Here is a 26,660-nt window from a genome sequence, read left to right as displayed (position 1 = left end):
TTAACTTCTGGAAGGGATTATTGTATTGGTTTTATTTATGTGCGATCTTCCTTAATTTGGACTTGTAACTTTTTTGGTAGTTGTAGGTACCAGAATTTTTTAGCATTTAAATGATGTGGTCTTCCAGAATAATTTGCAGTTGGATAACCTGATTCAGGGTTTTTGTATATTTTAAAATTTCTAAATACCATAGCACCTTCTTCTGAATAAACAGTTGTTAAATGCATTAAAATTTTGTATCCCCACATTTTTCCTTGTTCGTGTTTTTTTCTGTCACTTTAGATGATTTAGTAAGGTTGAGTTACTGTGTAAAAAGGTACATGAATTGTGATTGGGATATATAAATTGTATTTCCCAGATATGAATGCCAGACAGAGTATAGTTCCCTAGTCTTCATGAGTCATTGTTTGACTCATATTTTGTGACAGCATGAGAATGATTAACCAATAGATATAATTTTGTCTTAATGAAAACCTAAAACAATCTCATAATTTTTCTTTCTTTGTAGCTTTCTTCATCTTTAGTAATCAACCTTGTTTTCTGCTTTTTGTAAATGAATACCTTATCTCACACAATCTTTACATTAACTGTATCACTTAGTGTATTAGTTTAAGAACAACTTTTTAGTTGCAGAGGTTATGCTAAAAGCAAATTTTCTTCTGAATAAATGGCATATAACAGAAGCATAGACTCACAATGGGTCCATAAAACATGATCAAGATTTAATGCAGAATGTATTTCAGAGACACAGTAAGGGGACAGGAAGAGGACCCCCAGTTGCAGGAACTGGTGAGGGCCTTAGCCCTCCCATCACACCGTAGGTTTGATCTTCTCCACAGATGCCACAGGAGCAGCACTGGCTGGGCACTGAGAACATGTGGAGCTCCAGGGAGACTGCTGCCCCTGCTTCACCAGGGTCAGCTGAGTGTGTAGTCTTGTTCTTGTTGAAAATGCCCAGGCATTAGCCACCTAGGAATAAGTTTTCTACTAATTCTTTCAAAATATATAACTGAGTCACATTCTCACCTTTCTCTCTCTCTCTTTTTCTAGAATGGTTTTAGTGATTTAAAAAAATACATCTTTATTGATTTCAGAGAGAGGAAGGGAGAGGGAGAGAGAGAGAAACATTAATGATGAGAGTCACTGATCGGCTGCCTCCTGCACGCCCCCGACTGGGGATCGAGCCCACAACCTGGGCATGTGCCCTGACCGGGAATCAAACCGCAATCTCCGGGATCCTAGGTCGATGCTCAACCGCTGAGCCACACCCGGCCAGGCGGTTTTAGTGATTTTTAAGGAGAGAAGAAGGGAGAGAAACATTGATGTGAGAGCTCAACATTGATCGGCTGCCCCCAATGCAAGTCCCCTACTGGGGATCAAGCCTTATATCCGGGCATGTGCCCTGATCAGGAATCAAACCAGCAACCTTTCAGTGCATGAGACAATGCCCAACAAACTGAGCCACACTGGCCAGGGCACATTCTCACATTTCTAATGTGGCACTGGCACTTAAATTTAAAATTGCTGTATTATAATCAAGTTGTATCATGCTAGAAGCCTCAGCTGCTTTATGTGGCTTTCTTATTACAAACTAGTTTTTATTTAGAGAGCATCAAGACTCCAAGGGATGGTATTGGAGGCAGGGATTATCATCTCCATTTTACACGTTAGGAAACTGATTTTCACAGAAAGGCTGAATTGAAAAGAGTATTTTTGAAAGGACACCTAACCTTCCATTGACTGGTTAAGCATTTAATTTAATAGATGCTATCTGGAAAATGCCCTGGATTAAAGTTAGAAGACCTACCTTTCATCTCTGGTCTCTACTATAAAAAATATCAACTCTAGAATGGCTGGAAAATACCAGGTATGGCGCTTGATAAAATTGATTAGTAACTATTTGTCTAATGAATGGAAGGATGTGATTGTGGTTTATGCCCAGAAAATTATTTTAGCAAATTCAGAATCTGCAAATAACAGAACATCAGTAGTTACTTTCAACTTTTTAATACATTAGATATAGTTAAGGGAATGGAGCATTTCCCTCTTCAAAGAGTGTTCATATTTGAGCATCCTCAAGTCTACCTGGAAACAATATTGTGGCATCCTTAAGATCTAAAGAGATACTTTGGTACAGCTTTGCTCAGTTGTTCTTTAAAACAATAGTAATACAAAATAAAAATCTAAACATTTCCCCCTCCTTCCAAATTAAAAAATAAAAATAAAAAATAGGTTATTGTCTTTTGTCTGCTATGGCCTGAAATTGCTGAGCAGAGACCATTTTGTCCAGCCTTGACCAGTTAAACTGTAAAAACAGCATAAATTTGTACAAAAACAGAATAGACTGATAAAAAACATTGCCAGAAATGTTTTATTAGTATTTTAACTGTTACTTAGACGCTGCACTGTTTAAATGATCTTGATTTCTCTTTGCACAATGAAAAGCACCTTTATTAACTTACTCTGGAAAAAACATGTGATTATAAATCATTTGATTACTACACAATCATCTTTCATGGGTATTAAGTCCTTGGCCAGTGACCATGCAGAGACCACCCATGCTATGCTACAGTGCATACTGAAGATAAAAATTTTGTGAACTTAGTAAGTGGAATGATCAAAGACAGAGAAAAAACTAGATTTTTAAAAAATATGTTTTTATTGATTTCAGGGAGAGGAAGGGAGAGGGAGAGAGAAACATCATTGATGAGAGAAAATCATCTGTCAGCTGCCTCCTGCACGCCCTCTACTGGGGATCGAGCTCGAAACCCAGGCATATGCTCTGACCAGGAATCCAACCGTGACCTGGGTCATAGGTCAATGCTCAACCATTGAGCCACACTGGGCAAAACTGATATTTTAATGTAATGTTACTTAAAGCATTTAACACTGAGAAGCACATTGGTGTGCATGTTTTGGAAATGAGAAGGATGTTATGTACACAGAAGATAATCCTGCACTCTAGGCTACAAAGCTAGTTAGTGCAGTGTTATAGTTTTTGATTGTAAGTTTTTTTGAAAACCTGGGTAAATATTGATTTTTGTCCATTATTTTAAAAAGAAATCTGATTTCATCATAGGTCATCACTAAAATACTGAAGAAAATTCTAGTGTTAGGGAAGAAAAAACTTGATTTTATATGATTTTTTTTTTTTTTTTACTGAAAATCATCATTAGACCAGATCATTGTGTTATAAGAAGTATTTTCTCTTAGGTCAAGCAGAATTGAAATATGACCTTTGTTATGTAAAAGAATTTAAATTGGTTAGTTAAAAGACAAGTTAACTTTTGGATATTAGAAACAGAATAAATATTTAAGACGTGCAATAAGGAATAGGTCTAAAATACATTTTACACTATAAAGGATTTTAATTATTAAGAACTTGCTATCTTTCTGGTCAAATTCTTTTTTTGATAAGTATTCACTGAAAAATTCAGGAAATAACTAATAAATTATTTTCCTCTTTTTATTTACAGAAAAGTTGCTGTTCATAGCACACTGACAATTTCTTACTTTCATTTGGTAAGAATTAGAATAGTAAACATAATGAAATATCCAAGTGACAACATCAATATTTACACACAGGGTTGGAATTCAGAGGAGAGGTCTGATCTGGAAATGAATAGAGGCTATCACTTATTACTTACCACATTTAGATAGTGCTTACAGCTATAGTTCTGGCAAGATTACCTTAGAAAGAAAATATAGAGTGAGAAAAGGAGATGGGTCTAGGACCAAGTATTAAAGGGACTCTTACTATTTAATTGCTGGGTAGAAGAGGCTGAGAGAAAGTATGGTATTTCAAGAAATGTCTCAAGAAAGGGGGAGTGATTAACAGTTATCAGATGTTTCAAAAATCCAAAAAAATGTACATTAGATTTGGCATCAGAGAGGTCTTTGGGTGTCTTATAAACCTAGTTCAGCGTTGTGGCGGGGTAAAGCTAGGTTGGTGTGCATTGAGGAACGTGGGCATTGGTGGCAGGTAAGGGGAGTGGTGTGCAGTAAAATGTCAACCATAGCGCAAGGAGGGAGCGTGATCAAGGTGAGGTGGAAAATTGAGTGTACAAGAGAGAAGACATTATCCACAGTGTAAAAATTCTCTTCTCAACTCCCTGCAAAGAATTAATGACCATGGAGACCAAAGTTCCCTTTCATTCTTGTATTTCTATATCCTCAGAAGAATGTTCAATTCCTGTTTTCTGTGTGTAAGTTTCTCTTTCATTCTGTTTCCATAGCTTTACCCACTGGCTCATTATTCTGGCCCCTCTCCTAAGTTCCAGTCATGAATTTTTTAGCTGCCTGGTAGAACTCTTTAATTGTCTCATGGCTCCTCAAATTCAGTGTGTCCAATTAATCATTTCCTTTTCAGGCTGACATAATTTACTAGTTCTCTGTTTCCTTCACTGAGAAATTCTTTGTTACTGAGAGTCTTCCTCTCTGGGTCTTCCATTTTCTGTCTTTTCCTCACATCCCCATTCTAGTCTCACCTCACTCACCCACAGTCCCTGTTTGGTGGATTCAGAATCACAGTGCTCCTTTTTGAAGGGTTATTTCCCCAAATCAAATTAGTTTGTTCTACCTCATTTAATATGGTGTTATCCATAAAATCATATTATTTTTGACATTTTATCCATTATGTGAAAAAACAGTAAGGAACACAAACCTATCATTTCTGTGAAAATGGCAAGGAGATTGAAGATTTTATTTAAGTACCTTTATATCAGCATAATTTATAGTTCATAATTGTAAATGTGAAATTTCCTGATTATAACTTTTAATGCAATTTTTAAGTCTGTAGACCAACTGTCCTACCCAACAATTTACTTATTTCTCTGAAACGGATATATTTAAAATAAAACATATTACCAGTATCCCCCACTTTCAGGAAGTTTGCTTTATGCCATTTTGCTTTTACAAAAGACCTGCATTAGTACCTGTTTTTCCTAACTGAAAAAAATCCAAAGAGGATTTTTGCTTTTATAAAAAACAAAACAAAAATAGCACTGGGCATTTGTTTTGCATGAGCCATTGTGGAGGCAGGGCACGGTGAGGGTGGCACCGCCAACCTGCTTCTGTGGGAACTGCACTCAGCATCTTGGCATCAAGCCACCATAAGTTTTGAACTGTCTGTGAGCATCTGTGCTTTATCTCAGTTTATTTTGTGCATTTGTTAGCAAGATGTGCCTTGAAGTAATTGCTTCTTTGCTTTATGCCATTTCAGCTTACAAAAGGTTTCATAGCTCTACTTTTGGATAGTGGGAGAAACCTGTATGTGTATTCTACTTTGGTTTCCTGTTACTTCAGGAAATTAACACAGTTATAAACCCAGTTTCATTATATGTAAATCTACTGATTGAACTATAAATAATAACATACTTGTTTTTTAATTTTTGAATTGTATATTAGAGATTACTAACAAATACTTTTTGAAATAGAGCTATTGGAACATGATGAGGAAGATAAACTTTCATTTTATGTGGACTGATCTATATTTTAAAATGCTATTTCATACACTATGGAAAATATCACTTTGTTTTTGAATATAGTTCTCAAAATAGTGGAAACTAGCATAATTACTACTAAATCTTCAGCTTTGAAGTGGAATTCTGATAGACACCCACAACAAAAATTTTAAGATGCCTGCATAGTTTTGCATTGTAAGACGCCCACATCAATACTTAGTCTTGCAAAATGTAGCCTATTATGTATACACTTCTTTAGTTTTCTTTTAACAGAGATGGAAAGAGAGATGTCCTTCTGTGTATACTATATACAACTATATTTTTTGGTAATACTTGGAGGTTATGTAATATTTTAAAGTCTTTCATAAATTAACTGAACAGTATGAAATACCAGAATGAAAACTGAGGAACTGCTGTCTACTTCAGCGTTAACTGGATTAACACGCAAACATTTTTGTTCTGGCTTTTATTTGACTAATTGACAGTTAAGTCATCACTCTCTATAAGGAATCTTTTTTTTTTTTTTTTTTAATTTGGGATTGTCATTGATACTTGGCTATCTAGGACACATCTGACAGTGGAAGTAACCAAAAGTGGGTTGCTTGTGATTGAGCTACACAGATCCCTGGTCACAATTTTCTATTTATACATATTTCCAACAAATTTAATGGTTACTGGTTTCCATGTATACACCAGAGTCTAAGTAAGGGAGAGAGGTAACAATAGGCAGACACATTTGCTGAAATGAAGAGTGACAGTCTGCAGTCTGACACAAGAGATGAGAAAAATTACCAGAAGTAGTCATTTCAAAAAGTATTCATGATCCAAAAATTCCATTCCTAGATGTATACCCAAGGTAAATGAAAACATGTCCTCCCCACAAAAGCTTGTAGACAAATGTTCACAGCAGCATTATTCATAATAGCTAAAGTCTGGAATTAGCTCAAATGTGATCATCAACTGATGGATGGAAAAACAAAATAAGGTATATCCTATCCGATAAATGGAATATTATTTGGCAATGGAAAGGAGTGAAATACTGATACATAATATAACATAGAAAAACCTTGAAACCATTACAGAAAATGAAAGAAGCCACATACAAAGGCCACACATTGTATGATTTCATTATTCCATTTATATGAAATGTCAGAATAGCAGATCCACAGAGACAGAAAATTGATAAGTGACTGCCAGGAGCTTAAGGGAAGGGGAAGTGGGAAGTGACTGCTGGTGGGTGTGGAGCTTCTTTTTGGGATGATGAAAATGTTGATTGGTGATAACATATAGCTCTTGTGAGTATACTAAAAATCATTGACTTGTGTACTTTGAATGGTGAGTCGTGTGGCATGTGAATTATATCTTAAAGCTTTTAAAAAAATGTAGCAGATTGGGGTAATTAAAAACAAAAATTTATGTGAGTGGTTAGTTCTATATATCATAAGCCTGTGACATCCCTTATAGAATAGTACAGTAACCATTGATATAGTAGTTTTAAAATTGTGTTTGTTGAAAGGGAAATTATTATAATTAACTTCTATTAGGATTTGTTTTAAATTTGTGAACTATCAGAAGTGGTTAACATTAAAGTTCATTTAAATTCTTAGTGATCTTTGAACTATTTGTTTTCTACTGTTAATGCAAACATGGGGATTAGTTGAAATTGTGATTATTTTTCTCTTAACATCTTTAAGAAAGCCTAGGTACAATAATTTTCAAAGACATTTAAAGACATTATTTCATCTAACTTATTATAATGTTTCTTTTATTGATTAAAAATCTAAATATTAGCAGTAGTTAACATTTATAAATTGGAGTGTAAGAGCTAATCTAGGTTGATAGTACTTTGAAAAAGCATATAGCAATAATGCATTAAAACAATTAAATGAGTCTACTTGGCTAACAGACATTGGTCAAGGAAAATAGGGTAGTTTGGATTATGACATAGATGTTGCTCTGAGGTGACACAGAACTTGCAACAGCTCATTTCTATGAAAAAAGTATTTATATTCAGAGTTCACTAGAGGGTATCAACCTCTGATAATGTGTTTTTGTTTGTTTGAAGTCCTATCGGAAATCTAGATCACGGTTCTCAGGATTAAATAATAATTAATTTAGTTGACTCTTCTGCATTTAAAGAATGATGTTTGAAATATAGCTGGTTTTTGTTCCCTGCTGTTGAGAATATGGGTAGAGGAAGAACTACGGGGGGATAGTGTTAAGGACATGATTCCGGATCTAGAACATTTTCTCTCCCCCAACACCTCCCTCGACCCTTTATGTCCTGTTTAAAGCACTGTTACTGGTTTGGAAATTTGTCATTACTTGGGTGTGTTGGGACTGAACAAAAGTTGAGAACCAGGGAGAGAGGGGGAGAGAGAAAAATAGAGAACAAAAAAATTAAGAATTATAGTATCAGACATGAAATGTAAAAATCTAAGAAGGAAACACTGGTTATGGAAATACATTGTGAATACTAGTTCATGGCTGAATCTGAGACAAATTACCAAGGGAAAAAAGGAAGAGCACTGAGTGACTGAATGCAGATAAGGAGGAGTTGAGAGTGAATGTTGGGATCCTTGGGAATCCTGCTGTCATGGATTATAAAGAGAAAGCTGTTCACTGGTGATGAAGAGGAGTTTTAAATTTTTTATTATTGTTGATTTTAGAGAGAGGAAAGGGAGAGAGAAACATCGATCAGTTACCTCCCACACACGCCCTGACTGGAGACTGAACCCACAGCCTGGGTATGTGCCCTGACCAGGAGTCGAACCTGCCGCCTTTTGGTGCACAGGACGATGCTCCAACCAGCTGAGCCGCTGAATTGTTGACATTGAAATTTCAGATGTGGGAAGATGCCAAGTAGGCAATGTGAAGTTGTGTCTGGAGAGACAAGGTCTGAATTGACTGACCTAGCTAGCCTATACTTAGCAAACAGTATTCATTGTGTTGTCCAGACACCACCAAAGTGTAATTAAAATTTGAGATGATTGAAATGGGTTTACTGTCATAAGATTTAAAGTTTTAAAACTCAGTAATTAAGTTTTCTTTCACTTAATTGCTTTACATTTTCCTCAGGTAAGATATTTGGAATCCCTTGGTTCTTGGAAATTTGTACTATGACCTTCTAAACACAGTTAAGTGTATTTAGTAATGTTTGTTTTTATCAGGTGACTTTAAATAATTCTTAAATTATTTAAAGAATAATCCACATTTTTCCTTTTATACCCAGGAACCTTTTGAGGATGGCTTTGCAAATGGGGAAGAAAGTACTCCAACCAGAGACGCTGTGGTCACATATACGGCGGAAAGTAAAGGAGTTGTGAAGTTTGGATGGATCAAGGGTGTATTAGTATGTACATACAAACTTAATTTTAGAGTTGTAACATTTCTGTTTTTTATAAAATCTTCCTAATATTCTCATCCATTCTTAGGAACTTTTTTCTTTTTTCTGAACTTTTTGACCTGAGTGTTATAGAAGACCAAATTAATAACTTGTACCTCCTTTCCTGTACATATTAAATTCAGTATGGGAACTATATTTTTAATTTATTCATATTATACTTGATGACCCCTAAACTGTATTTTATTGCCTCTTGTAAATTTCCCATACTCTCACTTTTCAGTAATTAAGTATGAAGCTGCTAAATTAATGGGAGCATCAGAATCAAGAAAGCTGAGCAGGCAACAGAGCTGATATATGCCTGTTTCCTTTTCTGCTACCCCATTATCTTTTGATGAGAAATGTGTAGAAGTTACAGGGGAAAGAATAAAGGAAAGTCCTTTTCTTAAGTGTTGAGGTCACTTCAATAGACAGTTTTTGGTGATTGAGGTTCAGATTTACTTCTGTTTTTCCGTGTTTGAATAGGCACTAAGGATCCGACTAGAGTAGACAAGCTAAAATGTCCTCATTGGGACTTTTAAAACACTTAATTGGAAATGTATTGACATGTAGGGGAGAAGCAGAGGGAAAATCCCAGTTCCTGGTGGTAATTTTATTGCCTAGTCAATAGAGTGAATGGGAAGCTCCAGATAGTTTAGTTTGCCTGTTCTTAGATTTTAGTATTTTAGAAGACTATGTTCTATGTATGAGCATAATAAACAAAGTAAAAGTAAATTGGGGAAACTGTCTCATAAATAGTTAGGGTTTTTGAAAGATAGGTGAACAATTGGCATTTCGTGTTGACAAATATTATGTAAAACTTAAATCTCTTGTAGAAATCATAAAATGAGGATGTTATAAAAAAAACAAAAACCCAAAATTAAGCTTATGTGCATTGATAAAGGGAAATATGAACTACTTTTTTTAAGGGTTGGAGTCTACCTTCTTCAGATGATTGTGATGGGCATGCCTGTGTATCGGTTAATACACGTAGTCACATATTATACTGTACTTATACTCACATTAGCTCACATTTAAGCTCTCAGTAAGCTTTTTAAAAAAACTGTTAAGGGTGGGATAAGAGTTATATTTAAAATGACTCTCTAGTTTTAAATGTAGTTATCCTACTTTTGGCTAATTTGGCATTTATTGTTGTGTTATACTTGATTACTTTTTTTTCATCTGTGAATTGGCCTTTTTTCCTTTCCCAGGTACGTTGTATGTTAAACATTTGGGGTGTGATGCTCTTCATTAGATTATCGTGGATTGTAGGTCAAGCTGGAATAGGTAAGTGAAGCTGCATCCTGCTTGGTTCACTTGAGAATGAATAAACAAAAGTAGCTGTGCATGTGTCACGGCTCTGAACCTCATAAAATACGAGCAACTGGAATCATTCTAAGCTTTGTCCCCCCTTCTATAAGATTATTGTTTTAATGTTACTTTTTTCTTAATTCTCATTTAATTTTTCTAAAATGGGATAAGAATAAGGTAATTATGGAATTCAGTATACTTGGACTAACCAGTTCTAAATATGACAGGCTTAAATAACAGTGCAGGTATTCTCAGTCTCTTTTTTTCTTTTCTACAGGTCTGTCGGTCCTCGTAATAATGATGGCTACTGTCGTGACAACTATCACAGGATTGTCTACTTCAGCAATAGCTACTAATGGATTTGTACGAGGAGGTAAATTATCACTGTCATCAGATTACTGTTACTAAAAAAATGATATTTAAATATTATTTTACCTTTAAAAAGCAACATATTGGTCTATATAGACAAGAAAGTTGCTACTAAGCACTTTCAAACTAGTGTATTTGAATATAAAATTTTATCGTGACCCATGTGTACACAACATGCATGCTTTAAGTTATTTAGGGTGTTAGATATATTTAGTGGCAAGAATGGGGCTTTTAGCTGGGTTTCTTCTCCACTAGGCTGCCCCTTGTTGCCTCATCCTAGGCTTTAGTCTTTGGATCAATAGGGCTGAAGGATCGTCCTGCACATGGTCTGTAGTACACAGGTGTAACCTCACTCCTTCTCAATGAGGGAAACTTAGGCACAGTACTTTCCCCATTACCTAACAACCTTTGTGTGTTATACCTGGGACCCTAAATTCACACCCTCAACTCTAGCTGTATTCTGGGGTGCCTGAGGCCTGTTTCATTGGCATTCACAAGATCTGCCTACTAAGACTTTACCTTCCCTGAGAAGAACACCCAGGAGACCAGGAGAGTAGCCACAGGACCTCTATGAATAAGAAGAAAGAATTGCATTTTCCAAATAACTCATCATTCAGCTAGAGAAAGGAGAAGAAATGTGTACCAGCTTCTATAAAGTCATCGTAGCAGATCACCTGAGAAAAATATCAACCTGTTCCATCTGCCTCCATTATTTTTCAGATCTGTGTTGGGCATTATATACACATAATTTCTGATTTATCTGCATCCGTTTTTTAGAGAGAGGGAGAGAGACCCAGATTGAGCATTTCTTTTTCCCCCATTATCTTCATATTTCTTATATTCCAAAAGATTTAGATCACTGTGGTCCTTGGGGAAACTGGTAGCTCACATCAATGTGATTGTGATGCCCTGGCCAATGTTGCTCAGTGGTTAAAGCATTGGCTTGCACACCAGAGGGTCGCAAGGTCAATTCTGAGGGCAAGGGCATGTATCTGGGTTGCAGGTCTGATCCCCGCCCCCTCCATTCCACTCTTTCTAAAAATCAATGGAAAAAATACCCTCACTCGTTGGGTGAGGGTAAAAATATGTATGATTATGACTGTGCTGAACATGCATCAATCTCTGCGGAAGTTTCACGTGTACATGAGTCTGGACTGAGTGATGTTGGGGTGTAAGATGTGGGTATATCCACAGAGCTATCAGACAACATTGAAAGTTGCTTTTTGGCTTCTTGTGGACTAGGTGCCCCATGCTTCATTTCTAAGCAGAAGGAGAAAGGGAATGGGGTGTCAGGCTTTTTGAGGGCATCAGGATATCATCAAAAGATTTCTCCTTATCTTCAGTCCTTCAAATCTAGGCTGTGACCCTCAAGGGGAATGCGGCAAGAAGCCACTGGCAGCATGAACCCCAGACTGTTCTCTCTGTGAATCCAAACTTATGGGAAGTATAGATTCTCCTGCATTGTGACTAAAAACCCATTTCAATCTTTTAATACTACCAACAGTATTCATATATATTCACAAATATATCTCAGAGACTGCCTAGTCCTCTGACCTGGGATGCTAAGGAAGTATGAGAATGTGGAGTGCATGAAGACACTTCCCAGCAGATTACCATATGTTGCAGTTTTGCCTGAGTTCCCTCAAATTGATAGAATCAGCTCACAAAGGAAGAAACTACAGGGAAAAGCCCATTGGATCATACAATTCTGAATTCTTCTGTTATCAGATATTCATACAATGAGAAAGTAAACATATTTGTTGAAATAATGAAACCAATAGAGGAAAAAGGAGAAAGGATTAATTTAAAGAAATAACCAAATACTTTGCAGCTTTGTTAGAAGGCACATGACTGATCCTTTACAGAATATAAATGAGCTGCATCATCTACACTGAACGTTTCCTGGAGATCATTTCCATGAATGTGAGCCCCTTTTGCCTTCCCTGTTATCTGCTTCATGGACTTGAAGACCCCTAACAGGATTTATTGGTTTTGAGAAAACAGTATTTTCCACATGGGAGAAAGTAAACACAGGCATAAAACTGATGAGATTACATTGTATCCTGTATTCATGATTCTAAATTGAAAGTATCAGGTCAGTATGACTCATAGGTTTTTATCTCAAAAGTATACATTTCTTAGCTCTGTTCACAAAAAGCACCTATAACAAATGATCAATCCAGTAACAATGAGCACCCCTAGTGCCCATTTTGTGTATTTCTATTCAGAGGAACCAGGGAACTTCGAGAAAAGATTGATTCCAGATCTGGGCCTGAAATGTACTAGAGGAGTCTAGACATCATTTCACATTCAAAAGTAAGGAAGGTAATAAAGGCTACTAGTTTCATGTCATAAGAATGCAGGAGCCAACTTGAAGAAGCTTAAGTATTGACTGAAGTTTGCATAGTTTGAACAGGCAATACTACTACTAATAATAACTGATTTGGATGAAAATATATAAAATCCGTAAGTTCACAAACACAACAAAAAAATCTTTTTTCACCTTTGAAGAATGTTATGAAATTGATAAAGAATCTAATGTTGAATAAAGCTTTCATGAATGAAAGTTTCCTTACCTGAACTCAATGTAACCAAGAAATTAATAAAATAGAGTTTTTCTTTAGATAATCTATATAATAAGTGAAGAAGGAAAGAGAATTAGAACATTCCAACTTTGTAAATCCTTTATTCAGTAAGAATACCTGTGAAGTATTGTTTCCTAACAAACTAAATCTGAATTGCGTCATGCCAGGAATCATTTTATAGAATATGCATGCAGGAGAGAGAGGAGCTTATTAAATGATACTATAGACAACAACAGCAAATTCCAGACTGGGATTCTCCCTGGAACAAGAAATTTTTAGTCAACAAAATTTTCCAAGGAGCAAAAGAGATACAGAATTATAGTTGAAAACAAAATTTAAGAGACGTGGTGTGTAAGTGTGACTTTGTTTGCTGTTCTTAACAATAAACTATATTTTAGTAGGGAGGGACCAAAATGTCTGGATTGCATCTCTTCTAGCTCAACTAGTGAGGACTTGACCAACTGCTTCCTTATTGAAAGGGCTACACAGAGAGGCAAGTAATGGAACCAGAGCTGTGCAGAGGATGGGCTGCCAAAGGCTTAGATAGGAGAAATGGAGGGATGCTATGGGAATAGTGGTGTCTGGGGACCCCTGACAGGATTGACTTTGGTTTCCTGAGATCCATTTTAATTTTCTACGAACTGAAAGTTAAGGGAATTAATTGGGAAGTATTTTACCTAAAATTTTGCTTAAAGGTTTGCAGTTACTCTGTTTAGTAATTTCAATTTGAAAACTTTTATGTAGTTACCATAACTTTTAAACTTATGTAGTTATCTTATCAATAGAATTATTTTGAGGTAGTGCTTGATAGTTTATCTTGATTCTTCACTGAATTACATCATTTATCTATATTTTATTAATATTGACTAATATTTTATTCTTGTTTCATAAGGTGAAATGTATACTTTTCCTAGTGTTACATGCTTTTTGCTAGAGGAGAAATTTAATATTACTAAGTAACCTTAAATTGGCTTTAACAGTATCTTTTAGAGATTAAACAGATACCAATCTAGAAAAGTGTAGGTTGATTTCCTAGACAGAAAGCCCAAGGACCCTCTTCTCCCCCCTTGCGTCTGCAGTGGAAGTAGTTTTTTAGAATATGAACTTCTTGTAAACATGTAATAATGTCCAGTTATGAAGTCTAGGATGAGAGTAATATGGAAACATTCAGTGTTTCTGGAAAAAAAAAAAAGAGTCAAACCTTAGAAAATAAAAGCTGCTTAAGTTAGTTTCAAGTGTGATTAGATTTTAGTAATGATTTTTTGGGAACTGTTTAAAGTTACTAGCAGCAGGTTAGTGAATCATTCCCTCAGTTCTCTGTCTCCAAAGGGTAAGAATAGCAGTGACAAGTAACACCTTACCTTCATCTCTGCCAGAGTCCCTGCCCTAATAGACAGTTATGTTCCAAAGATTATTGCAGCCTGGTAGGAGCTCAGAGCTCTTTCCTGTTCTGCAAATCCTGTCAGTCTTTTTGAGAGTTTGGATTTGACAGAATTTACTTGGGCCATGGGCAACGGGTTCTACGAAGTAGCTGATCCTGGCCAGCAGCCACTTTAATTTAGACCTGCATTTCCTAGATTCACAGAGCAGAGTTCTCCCATCCTCGATTAGTCTGTTATATGGACTCACTTATGAAATAGGACAACCACAGGCAGAAGATGAAAAAGTGTAAGTTCTAGTTTTTGAATCATATTGTATTATATGAACTGAGCAATAGAAGGGAAAAAGTTCCTCAACTACTTTTTGTTTCAGAGCATTATGTTAAAAGCAAAAGTCAGTACACTTTCAAATAAAAACCCAGGTTATACCAAATTTCAGACAGGTAGTTTTGAGAATATAAATATAACCTGCTTATTCTGTGACTAAGTTGAAGTTTTAAATTACTTGTATTTCAGTCAGTCCGAAGGTAACTGAACACTTTGTGGCAGGCACTGGGTTTATAACAATGAAAATCAGACAACATCCTATTTTCTTGGAGTTTATGTTCAGATAATAGGGGCAATTATTTTTGAGACCCAATTGCTAGGCATGATACCATGGTCTTGACATATATTACTTGATTTAATGCAGTATTGCTGTTGGTCTCATTTATGCACATTATACTGGTCAGTCATTTAAAAATATCTGAAATACGTCAGAATTATCTCTATATGCTTATATCTTTTTATTTTCTCGAAATAACTGAAGAACACCTCACTTTTGTGAGGTAAAGCCGGAAAAACTAATATTTTTCACATGTTGTAAGTGGCAGAAAATGCTTTCTGCATTGGTATAATCAGATTATCATTGACTGTCAAATTTTTTGTTTAGTCTGTGTTATCTGCACCAATAGAAATGACTACCTTCTAATGTAATTGTTCCCTTTCCCCTTCTCATAAATACCAATTTCCTTTGTTTCCTAATTGGAACATTTTGGGTTTCTGCCTGAATCAGTGTGTACTGAATAGCTATTCTTATTGATCTCAACTAGTGTTCGGTTGCATCTCACTTTGAAAGGCCTTTTATTTTTTGGTTAACAAGTCCATTATATAGCTTTATGAATTTCTATCATCACCAAGCAAGGAGTTGTAGGTTAGAATTCAGCTTCATATTTCTTTCCTTTCATTGCTAATTTCTTTCAAATTACAGCTTTTCAGATCAGTGAGTGTTTGAAGCAGCTGTAAAAAGCAGTTCTGTCACAGTTGATTATGAGATTTTATTAGACTTAAATATAACATTATGTTTTCAGTTCAGTAAAATACTATTTCTGTGCCATAAGTAGCTCAGATGTGAATCTGGCAGGTCATTGTAAATAATTTTTGAGTTGAGTTTTTTCTTTGATTCACATGGAAACATTTCAGTTTTGCCACTCTTTAATGATTAAAATTACTTCACTTGGTTCCCAAAATTGTCTGCTGCAGAATTAGAGCTACATGTTTCTGTATTTATTTATGTATTTATGTATTTATTATTGGGGTGGCATTGGTTAATAAAATTACATCAGTTTCAGATGTACAATTCTATATGATACATCATCTGTATATTGTATGTTCACCACCCCAAGCTATATGTCCCTACTTTTAAAGTTTAACTTATTCAGGTGGTCAGTCACAACGATAATATAGCACCCAATCCTAATTTGAAGATTCCATGTTTGTTACTTTGCCTTTACCTACTTGACTTTATAATGGCAACAGAAGAGAAAATTTGCCAAACATTAACAGGCAAACAAACTCCTCATTGTGCATTTGTAAACCAGGTGTTAGTATGTATTTCCTAGAACAATAACCAAAATGTATATGGCCTGTATTTTCATTCCCTTAATGGTGTCATTTGAAGAGCAGTACTTAGTTTGGATTACATCTAATTTGTCACTTTTTCTTTTTTGGATTATGCTTTTGGTATTGTATTTGAGAAATCTTGCCTAGCCGAAGGTCCCAAGGATTTTCTTCTAGAAGTTTTATAACTTTAGGTTTTCAGTTACAGCTTTCATAATTTTTAGTTAATGTTTGTATATGGTACAAAATAGGAATCAAGATTCATATGGATATCCAGTTACTCCAGCACAATTTGTTAAAAGATTATCCCTTTTCTATTTAATTTGCTTTAGCACTTTTGTAAAAAATTAATTGACCCTAATTACCCAAAGCCATCTATAGATTCAGTGCAATTCCTATCAAAATTCCAATGGCATTTTTCACAGAAATAGAAAAAAATTATCCTAAAATTAATATGGAACCACAAAAGACTCCGAAATGGTAAAGCAATCTTTGAGAAAGAACAAGCTGGAGGCATCGCACTTCTGATTTCAGACTATTACATAGGCATCTAATATAGGACAAGGGAGCCAAGGATAGGCAATGGGAAAATGATAGTCTCTTCCTCAAATGGTGTTAGGAAAACTATATTCTCATGTGAAAGAATGAATGTGGACCCCTTTCTTACACCACTCATAAAAATTAACTCAAAAGGCATTAAGGGCTTAAATGTAAAACCTGAAATCATAAACTTTCCAGAAAACACAAGGAAAAAGCTCCTTGCCACTGGTGTTAACAGTGATTTTTTTTTTTTTTTTTTTGATATGACACCAAAAGCACAGGAACAAAAGCAAAAATTGACAAAAGGGACTACATCGAACTAAAAAGCTTTTGCATAGTAAAAGAAACAACAAAATGAAAAGACAGCCTAAAGGATGGAAAACAATAATTGCAAACCACTGTCTGATAAAGGTTTAATATCCAAAATACATAAGGGGCTCATATAACTCAATAGCAAAAATAACTCAAGCTGATTAAAAAGTGGGTAGAAGACCCGAATAGACATTTTTCCAAAGAAAACAGCAAGTTCATGAAAAAATGTTCAACATGACTAATCATCAGGGGAATGCAAATCAAAACCACAGCCAGTTACCACCTCATACCTGTTAGAATGGCTGTCATCAAAGACTCGATAATAAGAGCTGGTGAGGATGTGGGGAAAATGGAACCCTGTGCATTGTTGGGAATGTAAAGTGCTATAGCCACTATGAGAAAGTATGGAGGCACCTCAAAAAATAGAACTACCACATGATGCAGCAACCCCACTTCTGGTATTTATTCAAAGGAAATGAAAGCATTGTTTGGTGGAGATGTTTGCACCTCTGTGCTCACTGCAGCATTATTCACAATAGCCAGGACACGGGAATACCCTAAGTGCCCACGGACGGATGGATGCATGAAGGAAATGTGATACACATGCACACACAGACAGAGGGCTATTATTCAACCATAAAAAATTTTGCCATTTGCAACAACATGGATGAACCTTGAGGGTATTATGCTAAATGAAGTAAGTCAGAGAAAGACAAATTCTGTATAATCTCACTTGTATGTGGAAACTAAAAAAGCTGAACTCATAGAAACAGAGTAGAAAAGTGGTTACCAGGGACTAGGGGGTGAGAGAAATAATGAGCTGTTGGTCAAACTGTACAGACTTCCATTTATAAGAAAAATAAATTCTGGGAATCTAGAATGTAGCATAGTAAATAATACTCTTATGTACTTGAAAGTTGTTAAGAGAGATCTTAAATATTCTTATTGTAACAACAAAACGGTTATTGTGTGAGGTTAAGGATATGTTAACTAACCTTACTTCTGGCAAACATTTCACAATATATACACATATGAAATCATCACAATGTACATCTTAAACTCACACAATGCCATATGTCAATTATACATATTAATAAAGCTGGGGGGAAAATAATGGACCCTACATGTGTGATTCTATTTCTGGAATCTATGCTGGTCCGCTATCTATGGCTCTATCCTCAGTCCAATATCACGCTATCTTGGTAGTGTAGCTTTATAGTAATTCTTGAACCTCGGTAGTGTGAGTCTTCCAGCTGTGTTATTTTTCAAAACTGTTTTGGCTGTTCTGCCTTTTCATACAAATTTTAGAAACACCTTGTCAATTTCTGTGAAATATCCTGGTGGGATTTTGATTGGAATTGTGTTGAATCTAGAGATCAATTTGGAGAGAATAAACATCTTAACTGTGTCTTCCATTCCATAAACATGGTATATCTATTTAGTTCTTTGGGTTTAAGCTGTCAGTACACAGATCTTGCAAATATTTTTTAGATTTAGACTTAAGTGTTTCCTGTCTTTGAATACTATTGTATTAGCATTCTTCAGAGAAACAGAAGTGTGTGTGTGTGTGTGTGTGTTTATATGCGTGAAAATTTATTTGAAGGAATTGATTCTCATGATTATAGAGGCTGGGAAGTCCAAAACCTGTAGTGGGCTTGCAGTCTGTAGACCCAGAGAAGAGCTGATGGTGTAGTTCGAGCCTGAAGGTCACCTGCTGCAGAATTCCCTCTTTCTTGGGGAAGGTCTTTGTTCTTTTCAGGCCTTCAGTTGAATATGGAGGCGGACATTTAAAATACTAACTATAGTACTGTTATTTTTTTAATTTTCTTTAGGAGGAGCGTATTATTTAATATCTAGAAGTCTAGGGCCAGAATTTGGTGGTGCAATTGGCCTGATCTTCGCTTTTGCCAATGCTGTTGCAGTTGCTATGTATGTGGTTGGATTTGCAGAAACTGTGGTGGAGTTGCTTAAGGTAATTCACCTTTCTTCTAGTCCTTGGTTTCCCATACCTTTATTGAGGGTTTGCTTATGTGCCACTCACCATGTTAAATACTAGGAACACAGTAATGAACACAAAACTCATCCTTCAAGAAATTCTGTGTGTGAGGTAGACAAAGGAAAATTGTTACAGAATATCAGAAGTGGGTAACTGTAGGAGACCTTGGCAACACCAAGGGGGATCCCTTAATGTAGCACCCAGAAATGGGGGTGGCAGAGGAGTGTCAAGGAAGGGAGTCTGGATTTCAGCAGGCAGATAGGAGAGGTGGGATGTGGTATGAGGGGAGCAGGGAAGAAAAGGAAACAGGCCTAGAAAGGATGGAGCACGGTGTGTTAAAAAAACACAAACTAAATATTTCTGTATGACTAGAGTGCAAAGTGGCAAGAGATTTAAGACTAGAGAGAGGAAAAAGTATCAAGTCAGGAAGGGTCTTGTTTGTTAATAAAGTAGGTCTTATCTTGATTGGAGTTGGGGACCATGACACGGTCAGATTATTATGACATGACCTAAAGAAATACCTGACCACAGTGTAGAGAATGGATTGAGGGAATCACATGGGAGATGGAGAACATTTAATAGGTTGTCGTAGCTATCCTGGGAGAGGAGATGTGGCTTACATTAAAACAATGATGAGTGGGGCTGGAGAGGTGTAGGTGAATTTGACAGATTTTAAAATTGTTGAATAAGTGGATTGATGATTAATGGGATGAGGGAAATTAAAGAGAGAACTTGTTTGAAAAGAGTCATTGGGGTGTGTATAGTTAAAGCAGTACAAGAGAAATAGGATTCAATATTGTTAAATGAGAAGAACCTCAACTGACACAGTTCATGTTAGGTGGTTGTCACTCTTCTTCTGCAGTAGTATGTGGTACATTAGGAAGTGTAAACTCTGAAAACAACTGACACACTGGCATTGCTTTCATTTGTGTGGGCCAAAAGGATGAAGGAAGGGCTGTAAGTAAGCAAGCAATATAGCCCATTAGAGTTCACGTTCTTTCATTGTTTACTATATGTTTCTAAATTCATTGATAGTAAACTAAAATACTTTCTTGCTCATGGAATGGGAGCAGTGTATTTTGGACAACTGCAGGAAAGTGTATTCATCTCTTTTCGTTACGCAAACTAAAAGGCCACTTAAAGCCTGGGTTCACTAATCACAATGAATGCAAAATACTTCTGCTATGTAACTTAAGAAGATCTTAACTATTGGTACTAGTTAGCCATACGATGTTTTTTATTTACTTGTTAGCAGTTCCCTTTTTGATATACTGCATCTGATTAAATATAGCATTATTAACTTGACCATATTTTTGATGTCATCACATACCTGAATGACACATCAGTATTAAATAGTTACTCCTTTTTCATAGGTCTTCCCTATTCATTTGTTAAATAGGTATTTATTCAACTTCTACATGTAAGGCACTGTGATATATTTAAAATGTTTCAAAAGAATTAAAGACTATAAAATAACATTTCTTATTACATTTATAATTTTCTTTTTCTAGGAACATTCCATTCTTATGATAGATGAAATTAATGATATACGAATTATTGGAGCCATTACAGTGGTGATTCTTTTAGGTATCTCAGTAGCTGGAATGGAGTGGGAAGCAAAAGTAAGTAATGATATCATTGGAATATTGGTAAATATTTAATATATGAGCTTTTACAGCTTTTCTTTTAGGAATGCTATAAAGTGTGGTAACATCTTTAGATTTTGAAAGTTCCTAAGTGACCATTTTCAGAGAAATTTATGTATAAGGTTTTCTAATTGACAAGACAGGGAATATTTGGAGATAGCCATCAGTCTAGGATTCAGTTAAATACAGTACTTTTTAAAATTTTTACTTCCTACCTCCCCTACCAGCCCCTATTCTATGATTTACATTATATAGAAAAGCTCAGGTCAGTATATTAAGTAGCCTGAATTATTGGCTTTGTGATTTATTTAAAAGTTCAGTTTCAAAAATAAACACAGGGACAGTAAATTTCAAGTTAGTGCCACTAAGGGTTAGAGAAGCTAATCTTGCTCCTTGCTATTGAAATCTCAGAAATCATGACTACCCAAGCTAGTATCATTGTATCTAGGGAAAACTGAATTCACATGGTAACACATACCAAGAGCACCCAAATACATGTATTTCTGTATCTTTGAGGGAATATGCCACAGTACAGCTCTTGTTTCCTGAATAATGCATATTCACAAAGATGCTGTTGAGCAACTAAAAGTTGTTTCAGGTTTCTTTGTGCTTACTTTATACATTGTATAAAATCACATATTTGTGCTATATATGAGCTATGATAATATTTACTATATCAAAAATTAGGAAAGTCTGAAAGAATAATTTTTCAATGGTAGGTAAGTCATAAGTATGAAGTTAAATCATTTACTGATACATTTAACAAATTGACATGACTGAAAAGAATTTCATACTACCTGGGACATTACCATATAAGTGGTCCTTATGCCCACAGATGACACAGTTTTCCAAGAGTATTTGCTCAGTTTTGTTGGGAGGTTAAGAGTGGATGAGGAGAGGCAGGGGTGGGCAAACGGGTGAAGGGAGGTCAAAAGGTATAGACTTGCAGTGGTAAGTCAGTCATGGGATGTAATGTTCAGCCATGGTGAGAATAGTTAATAACACTGCATTGTATATTTGAAAGTTGTTAAAACAGTGTATCTTAAAAGTTCTTATCACAGAAAAAAAAAAATTATAATTGTATAGTGATGCATGTAACTAGACTTTTTGTGGTGATCATTTCCCAATACACAGAAATATCAAATCATTATGTTGTACACCTAAAACTAATATATTATATATCAGTTATATCCAGTAAAACAAACTTATTTTATTAAAATAAAAAAGAATGAAAGAGGAGAGATGGTAGTTCTCATAGATTGTTGTCCTATTGCTACTTGAATTCCCCTCCCAGGTGTTGTCTTCTTTTTATACTTTTCCTTCTTTTCATATAGTTGTCACACATTCAACATTGTGTTTGGACTTGGTATGAAACTTGGGTTTGTAGCAAATATGTTGTACTGTATGGTGGAGGGGACAGGAAAGAATGATGTATAGGATGAAAAGCGTACGGTGTTTTGGAATTTATAGTGCTTTATGATTTGTGGGAAGGCATGCACATTGTTAACTCATTTCAAAACTATATGGCATCACCCTACTTTTGCCACCCATTTTCTTATGGAGTGCCTACTCTGTGCTTGGCATTGTTTGAGGCTCTGAGGAACAGGACGGAAATCCTTTCCCCCATGGAAATTATATTCTAGTGGAACTGAATCAATGTACAACGTAAGAGATTCGATTTTGATTTTTAATGTTTAACATTTCAGGCTCAGATTGTTCTTTTGGTGATTCTGCTACTTGCTATTGCTGATTTCGTCATAGGAACATTTATCCCATTGGAGAGCAAGAAACCCAAAGGTTTCTTTGGTTATAAATGTAAGTAAAAAAGATAGAATATTTTTAAAGGTGCATATTATACCATTCTATTAGTGAATAAATTAATTTTAGATATCTTGTAATGTAATTGAGTTTGGTGTGGTGACTCACTGACAATTCAGTTTAGTTTTGTATCCTTCATGTGTGTTACAATTAGAGCAAAAAAAAATCACTTTTATTTATCTTTCCTCTTTATTAGTAACAAATGGTAATAGAATGTAAGAAAATATCAATGCTACTGAAAAAAGGTACTTTAATTCTCTACTAATTTTGGGACTTTGTCAGTGAAAGGTAACTTTTTCATTCTTTTAGTTGTATTTATGCATAACAGTCTAAAAATGTCTGAGACTAAAAGTAACGAGAAATATTAGTTTCTGTGTAATTGCAGTTTTAAAGTTTTTCTGCAGTTTGCATTATTAATTGTGTGAGAATTTGCCAGTTTTTATCTTCTGTAACCCTTTTCATTCTGCATCTAATTGTCACTCCTGGTGAAATTTACTTGTTGTTTCCTAAGGGGTCTATCTGTACCTTCTACCCCACCCTCAGCCCCCACCCTCTCCCCACTGAACTCAGCAACTCTGAACTGTCTACACACAACAAAATGAAAGTGGGAAAGAATAGTTGCAATAGGATCAGAGAGGCTTATCACTTATGGTAATAGTTCTGTCTGTCTTCAACTGACACAAACTCCTTGATTTGAAACTCTAGAGGAAAAGGCCTGGTTCTCCTGAACCCTGTTGCTGACTGGTAACAATGTACAGTCCTTGGATCATGTGAATAGAATTGGTTTGGCCTGTAAGAGACCCTGGCTTAGCTGGCTGAGCAGTTCTCTGGTTTGAATTATTTCAAGGTACTTACCTTACCCAAGGACACCCACCTATTATTTGTGCCTACTGGTCCTGGGTTGATAGTGTGGTTTTTGTTCTGATTACTAGTGCTCATGCCTCATTCTAAACTGGGCTTTAAATTCTTGATTTCCTGGTTGGGGGAAGAGGTGTCTGCTAGGCATGCCAGAAGTAAAAGTTTGTAACATCAGTTAGGTAGAAAATTTTCTGTATTTTGTGCTCTCATAAATTATATTTGTGACATTTCTTCTAATTTATGAATAATTTTTACTTCAGTTTTTTTTTACATTATACATGTTTCTGAACATTTGTTTTTGTCACTTTACTAGTAATAGTGAACAATTATTTCTAAAAAGATTCCTAATAATTAATATATTTTCTTCCTATGACTTTAATTCATTTAAAGATATCTGCTAGGCTACAACTTTCATTTCCTTTTTTTCAGATCCTTGGCAGCTTATAAAAGTATCACCTAGTTAGCTAGCACAGTAATAATTTATATTGTATTTAAGTAGCACATCTGGGCCTATCTCAGTCTGAGGTAAATAAATCTTTGGAATGCGACTTCTCTTTTGGTTGACACTGTTTGGTTCTGCTCTCATTATACTAAGGCAGTATCAGTCGTAAGCAGGTTACATTGATAAACTTGTCAGTTCAATTGACTACCTAATAGGGGGATTCATTTTTCCTCTATTTTCTTTCTGATATGAGAAGTAGCTGTCTTTCATCAAAGACCAGTGCCTCTGCTGTATTCTGGATCCTATTCTTTTACTTTCTCAAAGGCATTTATCCTTTCATAATCGACTTGCTTCCCTGCATCAGCTCTCACCTCTGTCTGAGCTTGTGAGCTTGCTCTAGTAATTCCCATCCTTGAGATGCTGTCTTTTATTCTCCAGTTACCGCCTCATTTTCTAGTTAGTTCCTTTCATAGACAGATTTCTCAAATCCATACCTCTCACTTATTCCTTATTTCCGAATAACTTCAAACTTACAGAGAACTTCAAAAATTGATACAATAAATTCTTTACACCCTTCACCCAGATTCACCAATGATGAATGCTTTTATATTCTACCTCTTGCCACATCTGTTTTATCACTACACACATACCTAATTATTGTTACTATGATTGCTAACCCTTTTGAGAGAAGTTGCAGAAATCATGACTTGCCTCTAAACATTGTACCTAAGCATGTATCTACTAAGGAAAAGGACAATTCAGGAAGGTTAACTTTGGCACAATGCTAGTATCTAATATATGGTTTGTATACAAATCTTTCCAGTTGTTTCTATAAAAATCTTTACAGTAACTTTTTCCTGTTCCAGGATCCTGTTCACGATCATGTATTTCATTCAGCTGTCATCTCCCTTCACTCCTCTTTTAAATGGTTCTTTACATAATTTTCAATCTCCTTGAATTTGAAATAGCTCCTTAGCCTTTGCTTTTCAGGATATTGACATTTCTCAAGATTACAGGCCATTTGTGTTGTAGAACTCCCTCCAGTTGGGTTCATCTGATTTATTTCCATAGATTTGGATTTTGCCGGGAACACTGCATGAATATATGTCCTCCCCAGTGTATCACATTAGAAGACTCACATGATGTCATTTCCCCCCATAAGTGATGGTTTTAACCTTGATGACTTAGTCAGAGTGGTACCTGAGGTTTCTTTATTGTGAGGTTACCATTTCTTTCTTTGCAATTAAGTAATAATTTGCAGATACTTGAAGACTGCATCGCCTATCTCCGAGCATCATAATTTTATCAAATGTTTTTATTTCCTTCATTTTAAACCCTTCTCTGACTTCTGTTTGTCAAAGTGACGACCACATGGTGCTAAACCAGTGTGCAGTATTTTAGTCCTCTGCTTCTCAGCGTCATCATACTCCGTTGTCCCATTCTCCTTGAAATACTTGTCGTTTTGTTTGCTGTCACACCGGTTACTATGTCTGTTACTCCTGTTGCCCCTTCTCTTCTTCCTGTCCTCTAAATGTCAGAGTTGCTTAGGTCTGGCCTCACTATATTCTTTCGTTTGGTGAGGTCTATTCTCATGACTCCAGATGCTATTGAGAGACTGACATGTTTCTATTCCTGGATTTCTCTTTAAACTCTGGACATACATAACTGCTTTTGATGTCTCTCCTACCTGATCCTTCTCAGACTTTTCCCTTTGAGCACAGTACACGAAGACGCCAGGATGTCCGTGTTCTGTACCTGCGCCTATCCTTTCTCATCTTGCTCTAATCGGTGTATTCTTCTCCCTTGTAGGTTCAACCACTGGAGCAGCCTCCTGATTGGTCTTCCTGCTTCAGATGTTGATGCCTTTAGTCCATTGTCCATACCATGTTATTTTCATATTTCTAAGCCTACCTTGGCTTTTCATTATATTTAGGATAAAAATCTAAACTCCTTTAAAATTTTGCATGGTTTCACCCCCACTGATCTCACCAGCCTGGTTCGATCCTTCACCTTACTATGATAAGAGGTTTACATTATTCTAATTTCTCAAAAGAGCTAAGCCTTTTTCCTACCTCTTGGCCTTTATAAATGTCATTTCTTATTCCTGGTGTAATCTTTCCCCTAATCATCACCTGGATGATTCTTGCTCAGTAAAGTCTCCCTTTAAGTACTGTCTCCTTAGTTACAGCTCTTCAGCCTTCTGTAACCACAGGGAATTAGACTTTCTTTCTTTCTTTATCACAACACCTTGTTTCCATCAGCACACTGACTGCTATTCGTAATGACCTGTTTCTTTACTTACTGTGTAGCTCCTGATTGGGACTCTTAAGTTCCATAAAGATGGGAACAATATCTAGCTTCTTGCTTTTATATCTCTTGATATACTAGATGGCTTCAGTACGGGACCTGGCACATTGTAGATACTCACGATGGGTGGATGGATGAATAAATGACTGTTAATTGGTTTAGTGTCAAAATCTATCAGAATAGGTAGAAACGGTAGGACTAGTTGTAGCTTTCATTATTGTTGAAATGGAAGGGACCTATACCTAAGTTGCTTAAGGTAAAATTGTATGGAAGACCCAAAAAAAAATAGCCTCAAAAGTCAAACAAGTTACTACTAGGAAGTAGATAAAGTTGTACAGATAGTATTTAAGTTGGATGTTAAAAAAACAAAACAAA

At 35.7% G+C, this 26,660-nt stretch overlaps 1 protein-coding gene across 1 annotated transcript in view; it reads left to right on the top strand.

The window, feature by feature from the left end:
* The window catches only part of SLC12A2 (solute carrier family 12 member 2), an 84,226-nt gene that overhangs the window by 19,232 nt on the left and 38,334 nt on the right, over positions 1-26,660 (top strand). The window contains exons 2-7 of the mRNA XM_081131142.1: positions 8,695-8,814; positions 10,056-10,131; positions 10,433-10,528; positions 19,051-19,190; positions 20,726-20,836; positions 22,567-22,675. Coding sequence (XP_080987268.1) covers positions 8,695-8,814; positions 10,056-10,131; positions 10,433-10,528; positions 19,051-19,190; positions 20,726-20,836; positions 22,567-22,675 — 652 coding nt within the window. The remainder of the gene's footprint in view (positions 1-8,694; positions 8,815-10,055; positions 10,132-10,432; positions 10,529-19,050; positions 19,191-20,725; positions 20,837-22,566; positions 22,676-26,660) is intronic.

This window comes from Miniopterus schreibersii (assembly GCF_964146895.1).
Source record: "Miniopterus schreibersii genome assembly, chromosome: 3".
NCBI lineage: Eukaryota > Metazoa > Chordata > Mammalia > Chiroptera > Miniopteridae > Miniopterus > Miniopterus schreibersii.
Note: the sequence above shows the minus strand (reverse complement) of the source record. Positions and strands in the feature narration are given on the sequence as shown.